At 41.6% G+C, this 13,425-nt stretch overlaps 2 protein-coding genes across 3 annotated transcripts in view; one reads left to right on the top strand and one right to left on the bottom strand.

Moving 5' to 3' along the window:
• ATP6V1A (ATPase H+ transporting V1 subunit A) overlaps positions 1-8,940 on the top strand; it is a 31,127-nt gene extending 22,187 nt beyond the window's left edge. For both annotated transcript variants that reach the window (XM_085324596.1, XM_085324597.1), the window contains exons 11-15: positions 657-720; positions 1,468-1,671; positions 3,591-3,685; positions 4,952-5,123; positions 6,655-8,940. In XM_085324596.1, coding sequence (XP_085180722.1) covers positions 657-720; positions 1,468-1,671; positions 3,591-3,685; positions 4,952-5,123; positions 6,655-6,747 — 628 coding nt within the window. In that variant the 3' untranslated portion in view covers positions 6,748-8,940. The remainder of the gene's footprint in view (positions 1-656; positions 721-1,467; positions 1,672-3,590; positions 3,686-4,951; positions 5,124-6,654) is intronic.
• Positions 8,941-9,194: 254 nt separating this feature from the next.
• On the bottom strand, positions 9,195-13,405 carry DUSP12 (dual specificity phosphatase 12). Its single transcript, XM_085324599.1, has 5 exons — positions 13,264-13,405; positions 13,043-13,161; positions 11,488-11,584; positions 10,518-10,686; positions 9,195-9,925 (listed from the first exon to the last, which is right to left on the bottom strand). Exons 1-5 carry the CDS (start codon positions 13,329-13,331, stop codon positions 9,764-9,766), a joined length of 615 nt encoding a protein of 204 aa, XP_085180725.1. The 5' UTR covers positions 13,332-13,405; the 3' UTR covers positions 9,195-9,763.
• Between the last annotated feature and the right edge of the window lie 20 nt (positions 13,406-13,425).

Raw genomic sequence — 13,425 nt, 5'->3', positions numbered from 1 at the left:
CTTGCAGCACTGCAGACTGCAAACTTCCACTTTCTTCTAGGCTGTATTGATTTATGTAACATATTGTGGGCAAAGTAGCTTTTCCCCCTTGCGTTTTCAGGAAAGTATCTAGCATCTGTAAGAACACCTAGAATATACTCTGATGAATTCTGCACACGAGTGCAGCTGATTTTGAAGTTGAAAGATTCTTGTGTCTTTGGGCAGGCGTGTATTAAGATGTCAGGCCCAAATGAACTTAAAGTGGTTATTATATAGATGATTAACTGAGATAATAATTTTAAACTGGGATATTGTTCTCCATGAAATAAACATTGGGCTGTGTTTCAAGCTATCCTATCAATGTGCTCACTGAGTCTGTTCTGATTGAGGTATAGTTTGATAACTGAGTTACTGCCTGGAGCTAAAGTGACTGGAATTGTATATCAGTAACTGACTGGCAGTATCAAGATAACCATATTGCATGGCATCTTTCATGTATGCCTGAGTAGATAGGTATCAAACCATCTGCAGTAGAAGGTTGTAATTTTTACTGATTTGGAATGGTGTTGGCTCTTCTGGTTTCCATGATCGCTGAGCTGTGTAGTCATGTTTTGGGTGGTTCAGCTTAAACCTGAGAGAGCAATTCTTATGACTTTTCCTTCTCTCTTCCTGCTTAGTGTGTCTCCCCCAGGTGGTGACTTCTCTGATCCTGTCACATCTGCTACTTTGGGCATTGTTCAGGTATGTTTTATTATGTTGCAGTTGATCTGTCCACTCTGTTAGACTAAAAATGATTGTGCTCCAGTACATTTGTGCCAGTGGATGTGAGAGCTTTGATTTGACACAGGCAGTTTTGTAAGGTGCTTTTTTAGATGCTTTAAAAGCATAAAATGTGACCTTGTGAGATAATCTCTGAGCTGACATGTTTGAGATTCTTTTGGGAACAGTAACAATTCCTTCTGTGCTGACTGCTCAGGAATATTTGTTTGTCTCTTGATTCCTGCCATCTGAACTGCACTTTCAATATGGCCACTTTCAGCTAGGATAAAAAATGAATCACTATGAACAGGTACATTGAAACCGTGAGCAAATCCTCTGAGCAGACGACTGGGAGAAGGGAATCTTGCAGGGGATTCCCAATCCTTGTTTTGGGGAAAGAGGTTCTATTTAATAGGCCTTCATTTAATTAGATTCCAATATTGATGTTATTTCTGGCAATGCTGACTCCTTCATCATGAAGAGTCTCAAGCTGAATAAACCATATTCAGCTTAAAAGATTCACCATCTTTTGAGATGTGTATTTGAAAGCCACTGGTACGGTTAAGKAAGTATAAGGAAGGACTTTTTTGTCCCCTCTCTGGCTTTTGTCTGAAGACTTATGATAGCCTTTGCCCTGCTGTGCTTGCACAGATGTGCCACGTTGAACTGTCTTCAGCTGATTATTTTGTTTTGCTTCTGAGAGGGTTTGATCTCTGTGGTTTCTGACAGGTTTTCTGGGGCCTGGATAAGAAGCTGGCTCAACGCAAGCATTTYCCCTCTGTCAACTGGCTGATCAGTTACAGCAAATATACGCGTGCCCTGGACGAGTACTATGACAAACATTTTACAGAGTTTGTCCCTCTCAGGACAAAGGCCAAAGAGATCTTACAGGAAGAGGAGGACCTTGCAGAGATTGTGCAGCTTGTGGGGAAGGTGAGTGTCCAGCTTTGAGAAAATGTAGCATCTGTGAACTATCCTCCATTTCCTTACTGCTAGCATGAGGTTTTTACCATGTCTTAGACCAGACCTGATGGATACTTCAGTGTGGAAGGAAGGCAAATGGACCTTGGCAGATAATCAGACTCATCTGTCTGTAGCTGTGCTTTATTCAAACTTCCTTGCATGTTATTTGATTCCCAGTGACAAATACATTTATATATTTGATAAACCTTGCCTTTATGCTGGTGTTCTCATGTGAACAAGAAGCAGGGCTTCTGGTGCTGGAGTTAAGAAAATTCACTCACTTCAGTGTCCAAATCTTGCTGAAACGCTGTTCATTGCAACCTGCAGTAGTACTCCATTGCAAGTAATCCTGGTAATAGAAATGATGCAGGCTAATCTTTATTTTTGAAGTAGTCTGAAGAATTGCAATTTATCAGAAACCCTGTTACCAGTAGCAGAACAGGTATGTGTTGACATTTACAAGCTGGCTTGTTGAAGCAGAAGTCTTGTCTACTTTTTCTAAAAACTTACGATTACCCAGTTTCTCTGTGGAGACTTGTGACCTGGCATATGGCTCCATTTCACAGGCATTCTTTAATTTCCTTCATTCCCTTCACTGTTTTGGACAGAAAGCTAAACTTGGGCAGGAAAGTTTCTGTTGAAAGCTATCAAAAGGGACCCAGTAAAAATGTTCTTGTTTCAGCTTAACATGGTAAATATGTTAATTGACAGGTGCCTAACACATATTTAACAGTAATTGAACTCTGTGATGTTCAGCTGAACTATGCTGGCCTTTAAAGTGGTGTTAATGTGTGGTAACGTGCATTAACTACAGTAGTTTGGAGAAAGCTGGATCCTGGTGCTCTTCCCATTCACTGGTGTTCTAGCCAAACCAAGATGGCTTGCAGCAGATCTCACCTAGCAGGACTCTCTTCTCTTTGTGTGTTGGAAGAAAAGGAAACATGATCTTAGGGTCTTCTGCAGTTTATTTACAAAAAAGAAAAAAAAAGTGTTCTAAAAGACTGGTTTGTAGAGCAGAGTAGAATCAGTTCCTTGGTGTGGAAGTGATATTGATAGGGCAGCGCTTTTAGCTGTAAGCATTATTCTTACTTTGAAAGTACTGAAATTGGTGATCTTGTTCTCAAAGATCTTATCTTTTAAGAGTTCCTTTCCATCTAGTGTTGGCTACTAACAACCTTTAGAAAGGGGGAATTTTGGAAAAAAATGTTACTGTTTTTTTTTCTTAGCTCTGAGTTCTGTTATAGTCTCCTGACAAAAGACAGTCCAAAATTCCTGTCTATTAAGCAAGCTGGGACACTTAAAAAGCAATTTTCCTCTTTTATTAAAAGGAAAATGCAGGTAGGAAAGTGTGACCTGTGGTGCCAGTAATAGCAGTGGCAGTGTTACACCTGTGTCATCAACTCCTTTACTTTTATTAAATGCCAGACAAGGAAAACTCATTGCTAACTCCAGAAGCTAGTAAAAAATCTGTAATATTACTAATTAATATAAAATGCTGAAATCTAGCTTTCTTTCATGCACATAAGGATTTGAGGAAGGGAAAGATTAATTTACTTTTTATATAAGGAGATAATATTTTCAGGTACCTCATAGCAGAGCTGTGTGCATCTTCAGTGTCTCTTTTACAGCTTGAGGTAAACTTGCTTTCCTTTTTTTAACATAAGACAGACTTACTGATTTATAGATTTGTTGACTGTTTGGCCCCTCTTAATCTTGCTGTGGAGTAAATTGGCAGCTCTACAGCAGGAAAATACCCAAAAGATGGGATTCTGCTGGAAGCCATCTTAAGAGGGCAGGGGAAGAAAACAATTACTGATAAAGATAATTGTTCTTGGCCAGCCACAGCATGGCCTTGGGTACTGAAGTAACAATATACTTTACTTTTTTAGGCTTCCTTGGCAGAAACAGATAAAATTACCCTAGAAGTTGCAAAGCTGATAAAAGATGACTTCTTGCAACAGAATGGTTATACGCCTTATGACAGGTGAGATCTGAATGGCCACTGTGCCCTCTGGTTCCTGCATATYCTGCATTTAGGCAGTTATCTTGGAAACTGGTCAGTGAAGAAATGAATTTTACTTGCCAGAAATAAACTGAAGAACTGTATGTAGGTAGGACATTGAACAGAGTATTCAAGCTGTCCTGTCAGCAAGGTATGCTTTTCTTAATGCAGCTACTCCCTGATTTTTCTCATGTCATCATCCACTGGTGTGAGTACTGGTCAGTTGGCCAGTGTTTTTGCAATAGCATGTCAAATAATAAATGAAATCCCTTAGGAGGAGCAGAGAAGGACTACTTAGTTCCAGTTTTCTCAAGCAACAACCAAGGTCATCCCATTTATTCTGGCAGTGCACAGAGAACTGGAAAAATCTGCATTTAGTCACTGTTGCATGATTCTTGAGCAATTTTGATCCATCAGCAACTTGCTAGATCCTTTTCCACCTAGTACCATGTTCATTATCTCTGCTTTGCTTCTTTCTGTGCCATCTTTGTGTTTTAACAGCCTGTCAAGGAGCCTTTTGAGCTTCACTAGGCTCCCCAGCCCAGGCAGATCATGAGATTTTGAAATATTTCTTATCACAGACCTACATCGTTCTGCAGTGGTGTCTGTCTTTTGACTGGGTTACTAGGGCAGTTATGCTAGGGCAGTTATGCTTTTATAAAACAGGGAAGCAGAAACAGCAGTATAATGTAATGTATAAATAATAATGAGGTATCTTCCATGGCTGTCACCTATCCATTAAGAAAGGAAGTTTTTGTGTATGGAGCCTCTGGAGTGGTCTTGTCATAGAAATGCTTCCTTTCCTGTGAGCAAGGAAACTTGCAGAGTTGTCAGGTTCCCCCAAGCTGCCCGTCCTATTCTCATAACGGATGATACAGGAAGGAGGAATCCTGCTGGCTGCTCTGGTGTTTCCCTTTCTCATTAGCATTGACCCAGATTAAAACATGAAACTTATGCAGTGATGGTTCCCGCTCTCTTTCCTGTTTTGTCCAGTGTTTGAGTACTGTTCCAGAAACCTTACTTCAGGATGGTTATTCAGGTGCATAGTATGATGCACCTATTTAAAAACGCAGGACTTCTTTACATGGTCAAAGGAAATAGACTGCCTCTATGAAAAATGCCTGGAGTAAAGTAGGTTAGCACTCTTTCTTTCAGGTGAGAATCCAGAGAGAACTGTGAAGGCAGGCACAAAAGCTAGTCCTGTTAACTGTTCCAAAACACCTGACAGCGCCTGTTCTCTTCCATCAGATTCTGTCCTTTCTATAAAACAGTGGGAATGCTTTCCAATATGATTGCATTTTACGACATGGCACGCCGTGCTGTAGAAACCACAGCCCAGAGTGACAATAAGATCACGTGGTCCATCATTCGAGAGAACATGAGYGAAATCCTCTACAGGCTTACGTCCATGAAATTCAAGGTACGTTTGTCAGGAGAGGCTGCCAGTGTCTGCTTGCTGCCCACAGGCTGGCAGTACTAAAAGAAGGAGCTGGATTGCATTGTTCTTCTGGAGCTTCTAATGCCTCTATATGGCTGTTACTCAAAGGTGGTCATCAGTCTCCTTAGGTAAAGGTCTATAAACAGACACTTAGCAATAATATGAATGCATTTAAGAACTGGTTTTAGTTAGTGAGCACAGGAATGGTTAGGACACTTTCGAAGAGGTTCCCTGAAATCTAATGTGATGTTGGCTGCAGAGCCATGGCAACCCCACTTCTAGTTTTTATGTTACATATATTCATGGTAGTAGTACAAGCTCCTTTCTTGTGTAAGTTTTGAGCTTTATGATGTGCTGCTTGTAAAATTATACTATGTTCTAAGGAGATTATATTAGCAGGAAAAAAGCAGTTCAAAATCTAAAGCCAGGAATGTGCTAAAAAGTGAATTACAGAAGTGTTAATCTAGCAATCTTAAATAGAAGTCAAGGAAAGAAATGATAGTTTCCTGCAGTAATATGTGATGTCCTCTGTTGTTGGCTTGGGACATAGGGCAGGTTAACTGGGAAGAGAGGAAGGAAGAAGCAATTTCATCATGGGCTAGAGAGTGAACAAGCTGCTCAGAGCAGCTGTGCTGGGTAGCTTCAGCAGCCATCTTTTAAGAGTGCAGCTTTCCTGCTCCTGTTCTTAAAACTTATCCAGAGCATGCCAGCCCAGCAGTTACTGGTAGGACAGTAACCTGTGATGCTGTCTGATGTTAAAGTAGCTAAAAAAATGTTTTCTGTAAAGTATGAAGCTTATTTTCTTGTAATAGGGCCAATATTGCAAATCTTTCAAGTACCACGAGATACAATTACTTTTTGAACTAACAAAGTTCTGGCATGCCAGTTTATCCCATTCCTGCAGTGTACTGGCTTGTTTCTGCTTGTTAAAAAGATCCCTGGTATATATTCTCAAAGCATCAAGAACATGACAAGCTATACATATACTCAGACACACGAGCTTCTTTGAGAGCTGGTTATGTAGAGAGAGGTGAAGTAAAATGTTTTTAACAAACCCTAGACACCAGAATATATCCAGTAGAGAGCTGAATAGTGGACAGCGCTACTGAAAACAGAATCCAGAGGATGAATACATGTTAWGTGGAGAAGTCCCCCAGCACAGTAGTAATTGTGAAAGGAAATTCTTATTTCCTGGATAATAGTCTGAAAGGTGTAATAATATAAATTGGCCTGTATCCTGTGGTGTGTATATTTTGGAGGGGCAGTGAGGAAGTAGTGCGATCCGGGCCCCTAAGTCCTCTCTTAGCTGTGAGGGGAATGGTGAAGACATTGATCAGATCTCACAGCTTGAGCACTATTCTCGCAGAGAAGGCGGAGACGCAGTTATACTTGCTTTTCAGTTAGCAGGTATAAATCCTGGGGTCAAGAAGTTACAGCACTAGCAAAGCAGGATTGTCTTAAGTAACTGAGGCTTTTCAAGATTGATCTGTTCATTTGCTATGTTGTCTTTCAGGACCCTGTCAAAGATGGTGAAGCAAAAATCAAGGCGGACTATGCTCAGCTGTTTGAGGATATGCAGAATGCATTTCGCAGTCTAGAAGACTAGACTTAGCCTCTGTGACCACTCCAGTTTGTCCTCTCAATTCCTCATCTCAACTCCTCAGCTTCCCTACCTTGCAAGAATGATGCAACAGTACTTGAGTTGATAATAGTCCTATGTTTCCCTGTTCATACTCCTTGTATCTTTACAAAACATTCCTCTTAGTTTGTGTTTGGCCTTGCTTCGTGTGTCTGAAATGATGAGTGAAGTGTGAATGAGCTGGCTGAGTGAGGAAATGCTGTTGTACGCTTCTAGGGTGGGAAACACTTTACTTTGCCCTCTCCCAGTTCTCTTGGTAACCAAGCTCTTACTTTGGAAAGCAACCAATTGAGTTGTACTGGCAGAGGAGGTATAGACTTTAATGCAGTCATGCGGTACATTCTGAGCTGGCGGTGGTAAGGGCATTTAGGTCCAGCACTTTGCTAAGTGACTATCATGACTTAAACTCCCTATTCTTAAACAGAATTTTTGATCGTATTTTAATGATGTGTTGATATAAGCAAAAGTAACATTCTTCACTACACTGTCCCTTCCACAACCTTCAGCTGAGGTTGTTAGTATTGAAATGTGGCAGTTCTGGATTGTCAGCAAGGGACTTGCTAGAAGATGAACATGTACAAGCAGCCACTATGCTTTCGTACATTGGAGAAACAGAATTTTATTTTCCGACTTACTAGTCAGATAGGACTTTTGGACTCTGTATCAGCTAAAACGAAAGCCATAGGTGCTCAGCTTTCAGCAGAAAGATTTGTTCCTTCTTTGCCTCCAATTCACCCCATAAAATTTCACAACACTCAGCTGCTTTAGTACGTGAAGCTTGTTACTGCTGCTTTGTACTACAGGCCATAACAAGCTGTGCTGATTCCACTTATGTGGACCAGGAAAACAGTCCTTCCTAAATGGTGCTCTCTGCCAATATACTTGCCTTCCAGAGTGATGTCCAGGCCATCCTTAGAAAAAGGAAGCATGTGCTTAACTCTCCTCCTCTACCACACTAATTTGGCTTGTCTGGCTGTGGCACAAAATATCCTCAGTTCTCAGGTAAAAGTAATGTATGATGCTAAACTTCTGGGGGTGGGGAGGAGGAGAAGGCTGAGAAGTACAGTGTGTATTTACTTGTCACTTGTGGATTGTGATACAAGAGGAAAGTCTGCACTGTGCTCTGGCAGCACTGTCTGTCAGGCAGCAGAAACTGCTGTTTCTTGGGCTTGTTTATTGGCAAAACTAGCATGAGATGAGGAGTAAGCATAGAGCAGCCTTTCTGTCAAACTTCAAGAGCCAGCACTCATCACTGGTGCATAGTGAGGGAGATTAAAGGTGCTGGCATCCTGCCCAGTCTTTGACTCTCACTTGTGTTTCAGGTGGCATTTAATGTTTCTTTGTCATGCAACACACTCTCTTTAACTTAGTTCCAGCAGTCATCTACTAAATTATTATGGTCATGAAACAGTAACTGTTGTAGGTGACATCTTTGTAGTGGCATGGTTACACAAGTGTTAATTCTGCATTGAAGTATTTCCACTGAACTGCCAGCTTCGAACAGTAATGTTGCAACAGGCTCTYTGCGCTATGGACCAAATGCTATCACTTCCACTGTATCAACTCACTGTCAGGGAGAGCCCAGCTGAAATGTAAACAGATTTAATATTTTTGGTTCTCCTAAATGAGACGACTACTCCAGCTAGTGTTCTGGTAGCGAATGGTTAAGTTTACAGTTCACCAAACTTTCAGTGTATGCTGCTTACTTTAACAATGATCATGTGTGAATGAGTTGTCACCATTCAAGTTCTTGCTGGATTCCTCATTGTTCATACCCTTCACCACTGCACTATGTAGCATTTCATGCTAGAAAACAGATGTTCTTATTTCTTTAAATAGAGGATGTTATAAACTTTACAACAGATGTCTAAGATAATGCAGTTCTAATATTTATTGTGCTGTACCTGGCCCGTAAGTGTGACCAGTTCAAACAGTTTCATATATATTTTTGTTTCTTTTTGTTTTGTGTCTCAGTTTTCAGTGTTGAGATTCTGATGTTCACTGTGTACTGCAAGTCTTCCCTCCACAGCTGTGGGAAGAATGAAAAGATAGGCAGAACCCAGCCACCTACTCTACCTTGTATATTTCATAATGTATGTTGCTGGAAGTTGTGTAAAAAAAAAAAAAGAGTCAATGAAAATAAAAATGGATTTAAAGTAAGTCTTAGCTATCCTATTTTCCTATGTCAAACCAAAGCATTTCTACAATGGTGTAGACAGCATATGATGAATGAAACTTTTAACTTGCTTCAAATCTTACTTTGTAGGTTTGGGGACCTCTTAAAAGTTTAAAGATATGATTTAGCAGGGACTTTTTACCTGAGTTCTCCCATTCCTGTACATCTTGCATTATTTCCTCAGACATTAGATGAAGGAAAGGATTGTATTAAGTTACAGTAGTAAATACTCTTGGGGTAGACTTGCAGAACTACCTTTATTATAAAAAAATACATAACCTTCCTTTCACTTCTAGTAGCTGACATGCATGATAATGTAACATTGCAACACAGTCATAATTGTGGCACTTAACTGTGCCTTAAAGTATTTCCCCACATGCTGTATAGAATGTTGTACATCTCGGTGTAGAATATACTTCCTAAAATCAGAGTTGAATGTTTTAGACAAGATGTTTTGAACTCCCATATCAGAAGACAGAAGTAGTACTGCTGTCTGCATCCCGAAACTGATTCCAGTCAGCTAGCATTTCTTTAGAATAACTTGTGACCTTCTGTAAATAGCAGCATATTATCAACTTCAGGTATTCTTGTATATTTTTGATCACTGTATAACATCTCTTGGAAGGAAGTTCTTTCTTACTGTACATATATAAACATGGAGTTGTTCAAGTAATTCCACTGCATTGCAAAGGGGTGGAAGTTGCAAATTCAGTCCTGGCATGCAGTAAGTAGACAGTGACTGCCATACAGTAAGTAGGAGCAGTGCTCTGTGGATGTTAAGGCAATCCATCGAGGGAGGCACTGAGTTCAGGTTTGGGCAGCCTGGAAGTCGCAAACTGGCAGTGTTTTCACTTCATCCACTCTACTTTTGTGAATCTGGAAGGCAGGAGTCACCCAGCGGCCACAAGAACACTGCTCACCGCGCCAGCTGAAGGAACCCAGCTTAGACGTGCATTTGGGACACAGAAGCTGTAGGAAACACAAAYGACCCATTCTACGGCACATTCAAATACAGTCCTACTTAAAATGCAGTTCTATGGCAACCTAAACTGAATCAGCTCTTTCCCTTTACCACTTCAAAGAAGATAAACAGGCTGAAAACATGCAAAAAAGCTAAAGAGGTATGGTTGGACCATACTCTGGAGCGTGACAGACAGCTGTTCCAGCAGAGAGGAGAGTCTGGAAAGGCAACTGTTCATGCTCAGTGTAGTCCCAGGGCAGTTTAATCAGTATCTTGGACTTCAAAAAGCCTCAGTCACCTCGAGGCCACAACAGGTTTTGGGAATCCCACAAACTCTGATACTACAAAAAAGCAAACAAAAGAAAACAAACCCACCCAACACCCTTGCTAGCYTTCTCTGTCCAACAAGATTACTGGCTCCTTTTGCTATAGAGTCTTCTGCATTTGAGAATCTGCTTAAAAACTGCAACGCTGATGCAGCTAAGGCTGGGAGACCTGGGACCTTCTTTAAGGGGGCCATCATATCAAGGCATATAAACAGTTCATTCTGCATTTGCAAAAAAACTCATCCAAAAAAATAAAGTGCATGCTCCCCTTCACCTGTCCTTCCATGACTCCTAGCAATACTGGCTCCATCCACTGCACAGGTTCAATGAAGTAAGAGGTACATTTATCACGGCCATGATCATGAAGCTGAGTAGAGTCTGTTATCCTCTTGTGAACAAAGGCTGTTGGTCCACTTCCTTCTGTGTGGGACAAAATGCTGGAACTACGGAATAGAGAGCGCCTGTCCTCCAGGACAGAAAGGAGGGGAAAAAGGGTGTGTGTGTGTATACACATATATATATGTGTGTGTGTGTGTGTGTGTGTGTGCGTGCGTATATTTTTAACTGGGGAAACCTACAGACTACAATAGAGCGTGAAGATGTGGACCTCTTTACAATAAATGAATAGGATAAGACAGCCTACATTTCTTTTAACTTAGTCGAAAAGGTCAACAGGCATTGACCCCATTTAGGGCTACTTCTTAACAAACAAATGCAGTCRTTCAAGTAGTTTTGGGCTCTGTCCCACAGCTACATGTTCTTCTTTTATAGATCTATTTTTAGACAAATCCTACCTATTAAAACATGAACTCTAAGCTCTTATATGTGAAAAAAGTCCACGCTTAGGGAACAACAAGATTTTTCAATTTCATTTTAYATAATCCATGAAAAGCAGTTAAAAGTAGTAAAACTGAACATCTACAACAAGTTTCTTTTGGAGAAACCTATTTTCAAAAGCAAACTATAAATTATGGTTTAAGAGCAAGCAACTTCACAGGGCCAAGCAGAATTATGCCTGATTACAGAATCTAGCAAATTAGGCTCCACAAGTGCTGCACAGCTTGAAGGTACAGAAGGCTTTGTTTCATACTGTAATGTCTGTCTCACATGCTGTATAGGGATAAGATCTTGTGCAAGTTTCTATCTTGAAAATAATGACACGCCCATTGAGTTACATAGACTATTTTTCTCTCAAGAGTTCACTTCAAAATTACTGTAATGGGGAATATAAAAGGTGCAAGTACCTGCATTTTCTGCATCTGTAGAGAACCTCCATGCTTRGAGTTTGACATATACTGGTCGGATCAACAGCAAAGACTTCCCGGGGCAAGTCTTGAAGTTCTGCAGAGGGAACAGTATAAAGTTGTGAATCAAACCAATAAACTCACGATCCACCTCTGTGGAATAAGACAAGCACTGTGCCTTTGCCCTAATCTGAGCATGTAAAAACTACCTTCTTTGCATTTCATTTTTTCATTTATAAACACCATTAGATAAATTCTAAATAAAAGTCTTATCCCACCACATCTAAGATCATGATTCATTTCATGCAAGGAACTAGAATCAAGAATTTGGCCTCGGCAACGGTGAAATAGTTGATTTTTCCTCAGTTCTTATTTAAACGCAAAGACAAGGGAGGAGTCGGAACAGTTTTTCCAATCTTTCAGAGCATACAAGAAATAAACTCTTATAAACAGAAGCTGCTAATGATAAGGGAGAGAGTTCTATTATACTCAGTATTTAACAGTGCAAGAGAGATGTTCCACTGAAATGAACTATATGGGAAGTTTTACATACACACAAATATATACATCCACTARTCTCGCATGTCAGACTATGAAAGTCCACTTGACATCTTGACTTCATGTTATTTTAGCTCTACTTTTATCTTCTTATTTAATTTCCTTGACTTCTTTTAAGAGGACTTTGTTTACTTAGCCAGATATATTTAAAAAATAGAGAAATAAATCGAGAAATGATATRAAGTTGACTCTGTTTCAGTATTTTGAAACAGATAACAGTTCATTACAGATCTTATATCTCAGACATGACTTTTTTCGCCCACTGATTGGTTAGGATTCTTTAGAGTCAAAGTGTGAACATCACTCTAGCTAACTCAAGCCTCAGCTACTTTGAGAGCAGTACTCGAAGTCAACAAACTACCATTGAGCTCTCTCTGTAAAGTGGCATTCCTCTGGCACGTGCTTCCATGCTCATTTAAAGACACAAAATTTAAGGTCACRTGCTGGGAACTCCAGCTACGGGAGAATATTCACCCATTTGCAACCTGTTCCTAAGAACAGCAAATAGGCTCAGCAATAAGTTTGGGTTTTTTTTTTTTAAATAATCAGTGAAACATGGCCCACCATCATCATCACATGCAACCCTCATCCAGCACACCACACACAAGAGGTCTTCCTGAAGTATATCCAGTTAAAACATCCACGTTCTGCAGCAGACTAGTTCAGCAACCAAGGATAGTGTGTACATGGGTTAATAGCGACAATTTCTGAACACAGCACATGGCTCCCAAGATAATTTGAACTAAGTGCATGAGGCAGACCCCAGCAGGTGCTGGGTGCTATGTGACAGAGAGCCCATCACTGACCAAAGGGCATCCACATGGGACCCACSTGCCACCAGTCATCCCTGCGAGACCCCTGGAAGTTTCTAATCCATTTTAGGTGTTTGCCGAAGCTCCGCATCCAGTGGCGAGGCACGGCTCACAGACAGGGTGCTCCCAAACCCCAGCTCTGCCCTGCCTCGGCCGCCCCTCGGGCACGAGGGGGTGGTACTCACCGGGATACCTCTCAGTGACTATCTGCAGGCGGTACCGCTTGTAAAGGGCGCTGCTCGTGTCCACGACGCAGCCCATGGCCTCATAGAGCTTCAGCTGCCCCTCGAAGCCCGGGTTCACCCTGCGGCCAAAGGGGAGAGAGCACGGCGCAGGTGAGGGGCGGCGAAGGGGGCCGAGGGCCCGCGGCCGCTCCCCACCCGGCGGACGGGACACGGGCACTCACTCGACGTCGGGCTTGGCGGCCTTCACGGCGGCGTAGGCCTCCTCCCAGCGCAGCCCCTCGCTCTTCATGAGGTAGGCGGTCACCACGGCGGCGCTGCGGCTCACCCCGGCCGCGCTGCAAGGCAAAGCGGCGCTGCAGGCGGCGGCCGGGCCGGGCCGGGCC

Source organism: Rhea americana, unplaced genomic scaffold (assembly GCF_003343005.1).
Source record: "Rhea americana isolate MKP2758 unplaced genomic scaffold, rheAme1 scaffold_92, whole genome shotgun sequence".
In the NCBI taxonomy this organism is placed as follows: Eukaryota; Metazoa; Chordata; class Aves; order Rheiformes; family Rheidae; genus Rhea; species Rhea americana.
The sequence above is the reverse complement of the archived record's forward strand: the minus strand, read 5'-3'. Positions and strand labels throughout refer to the sequence as shown.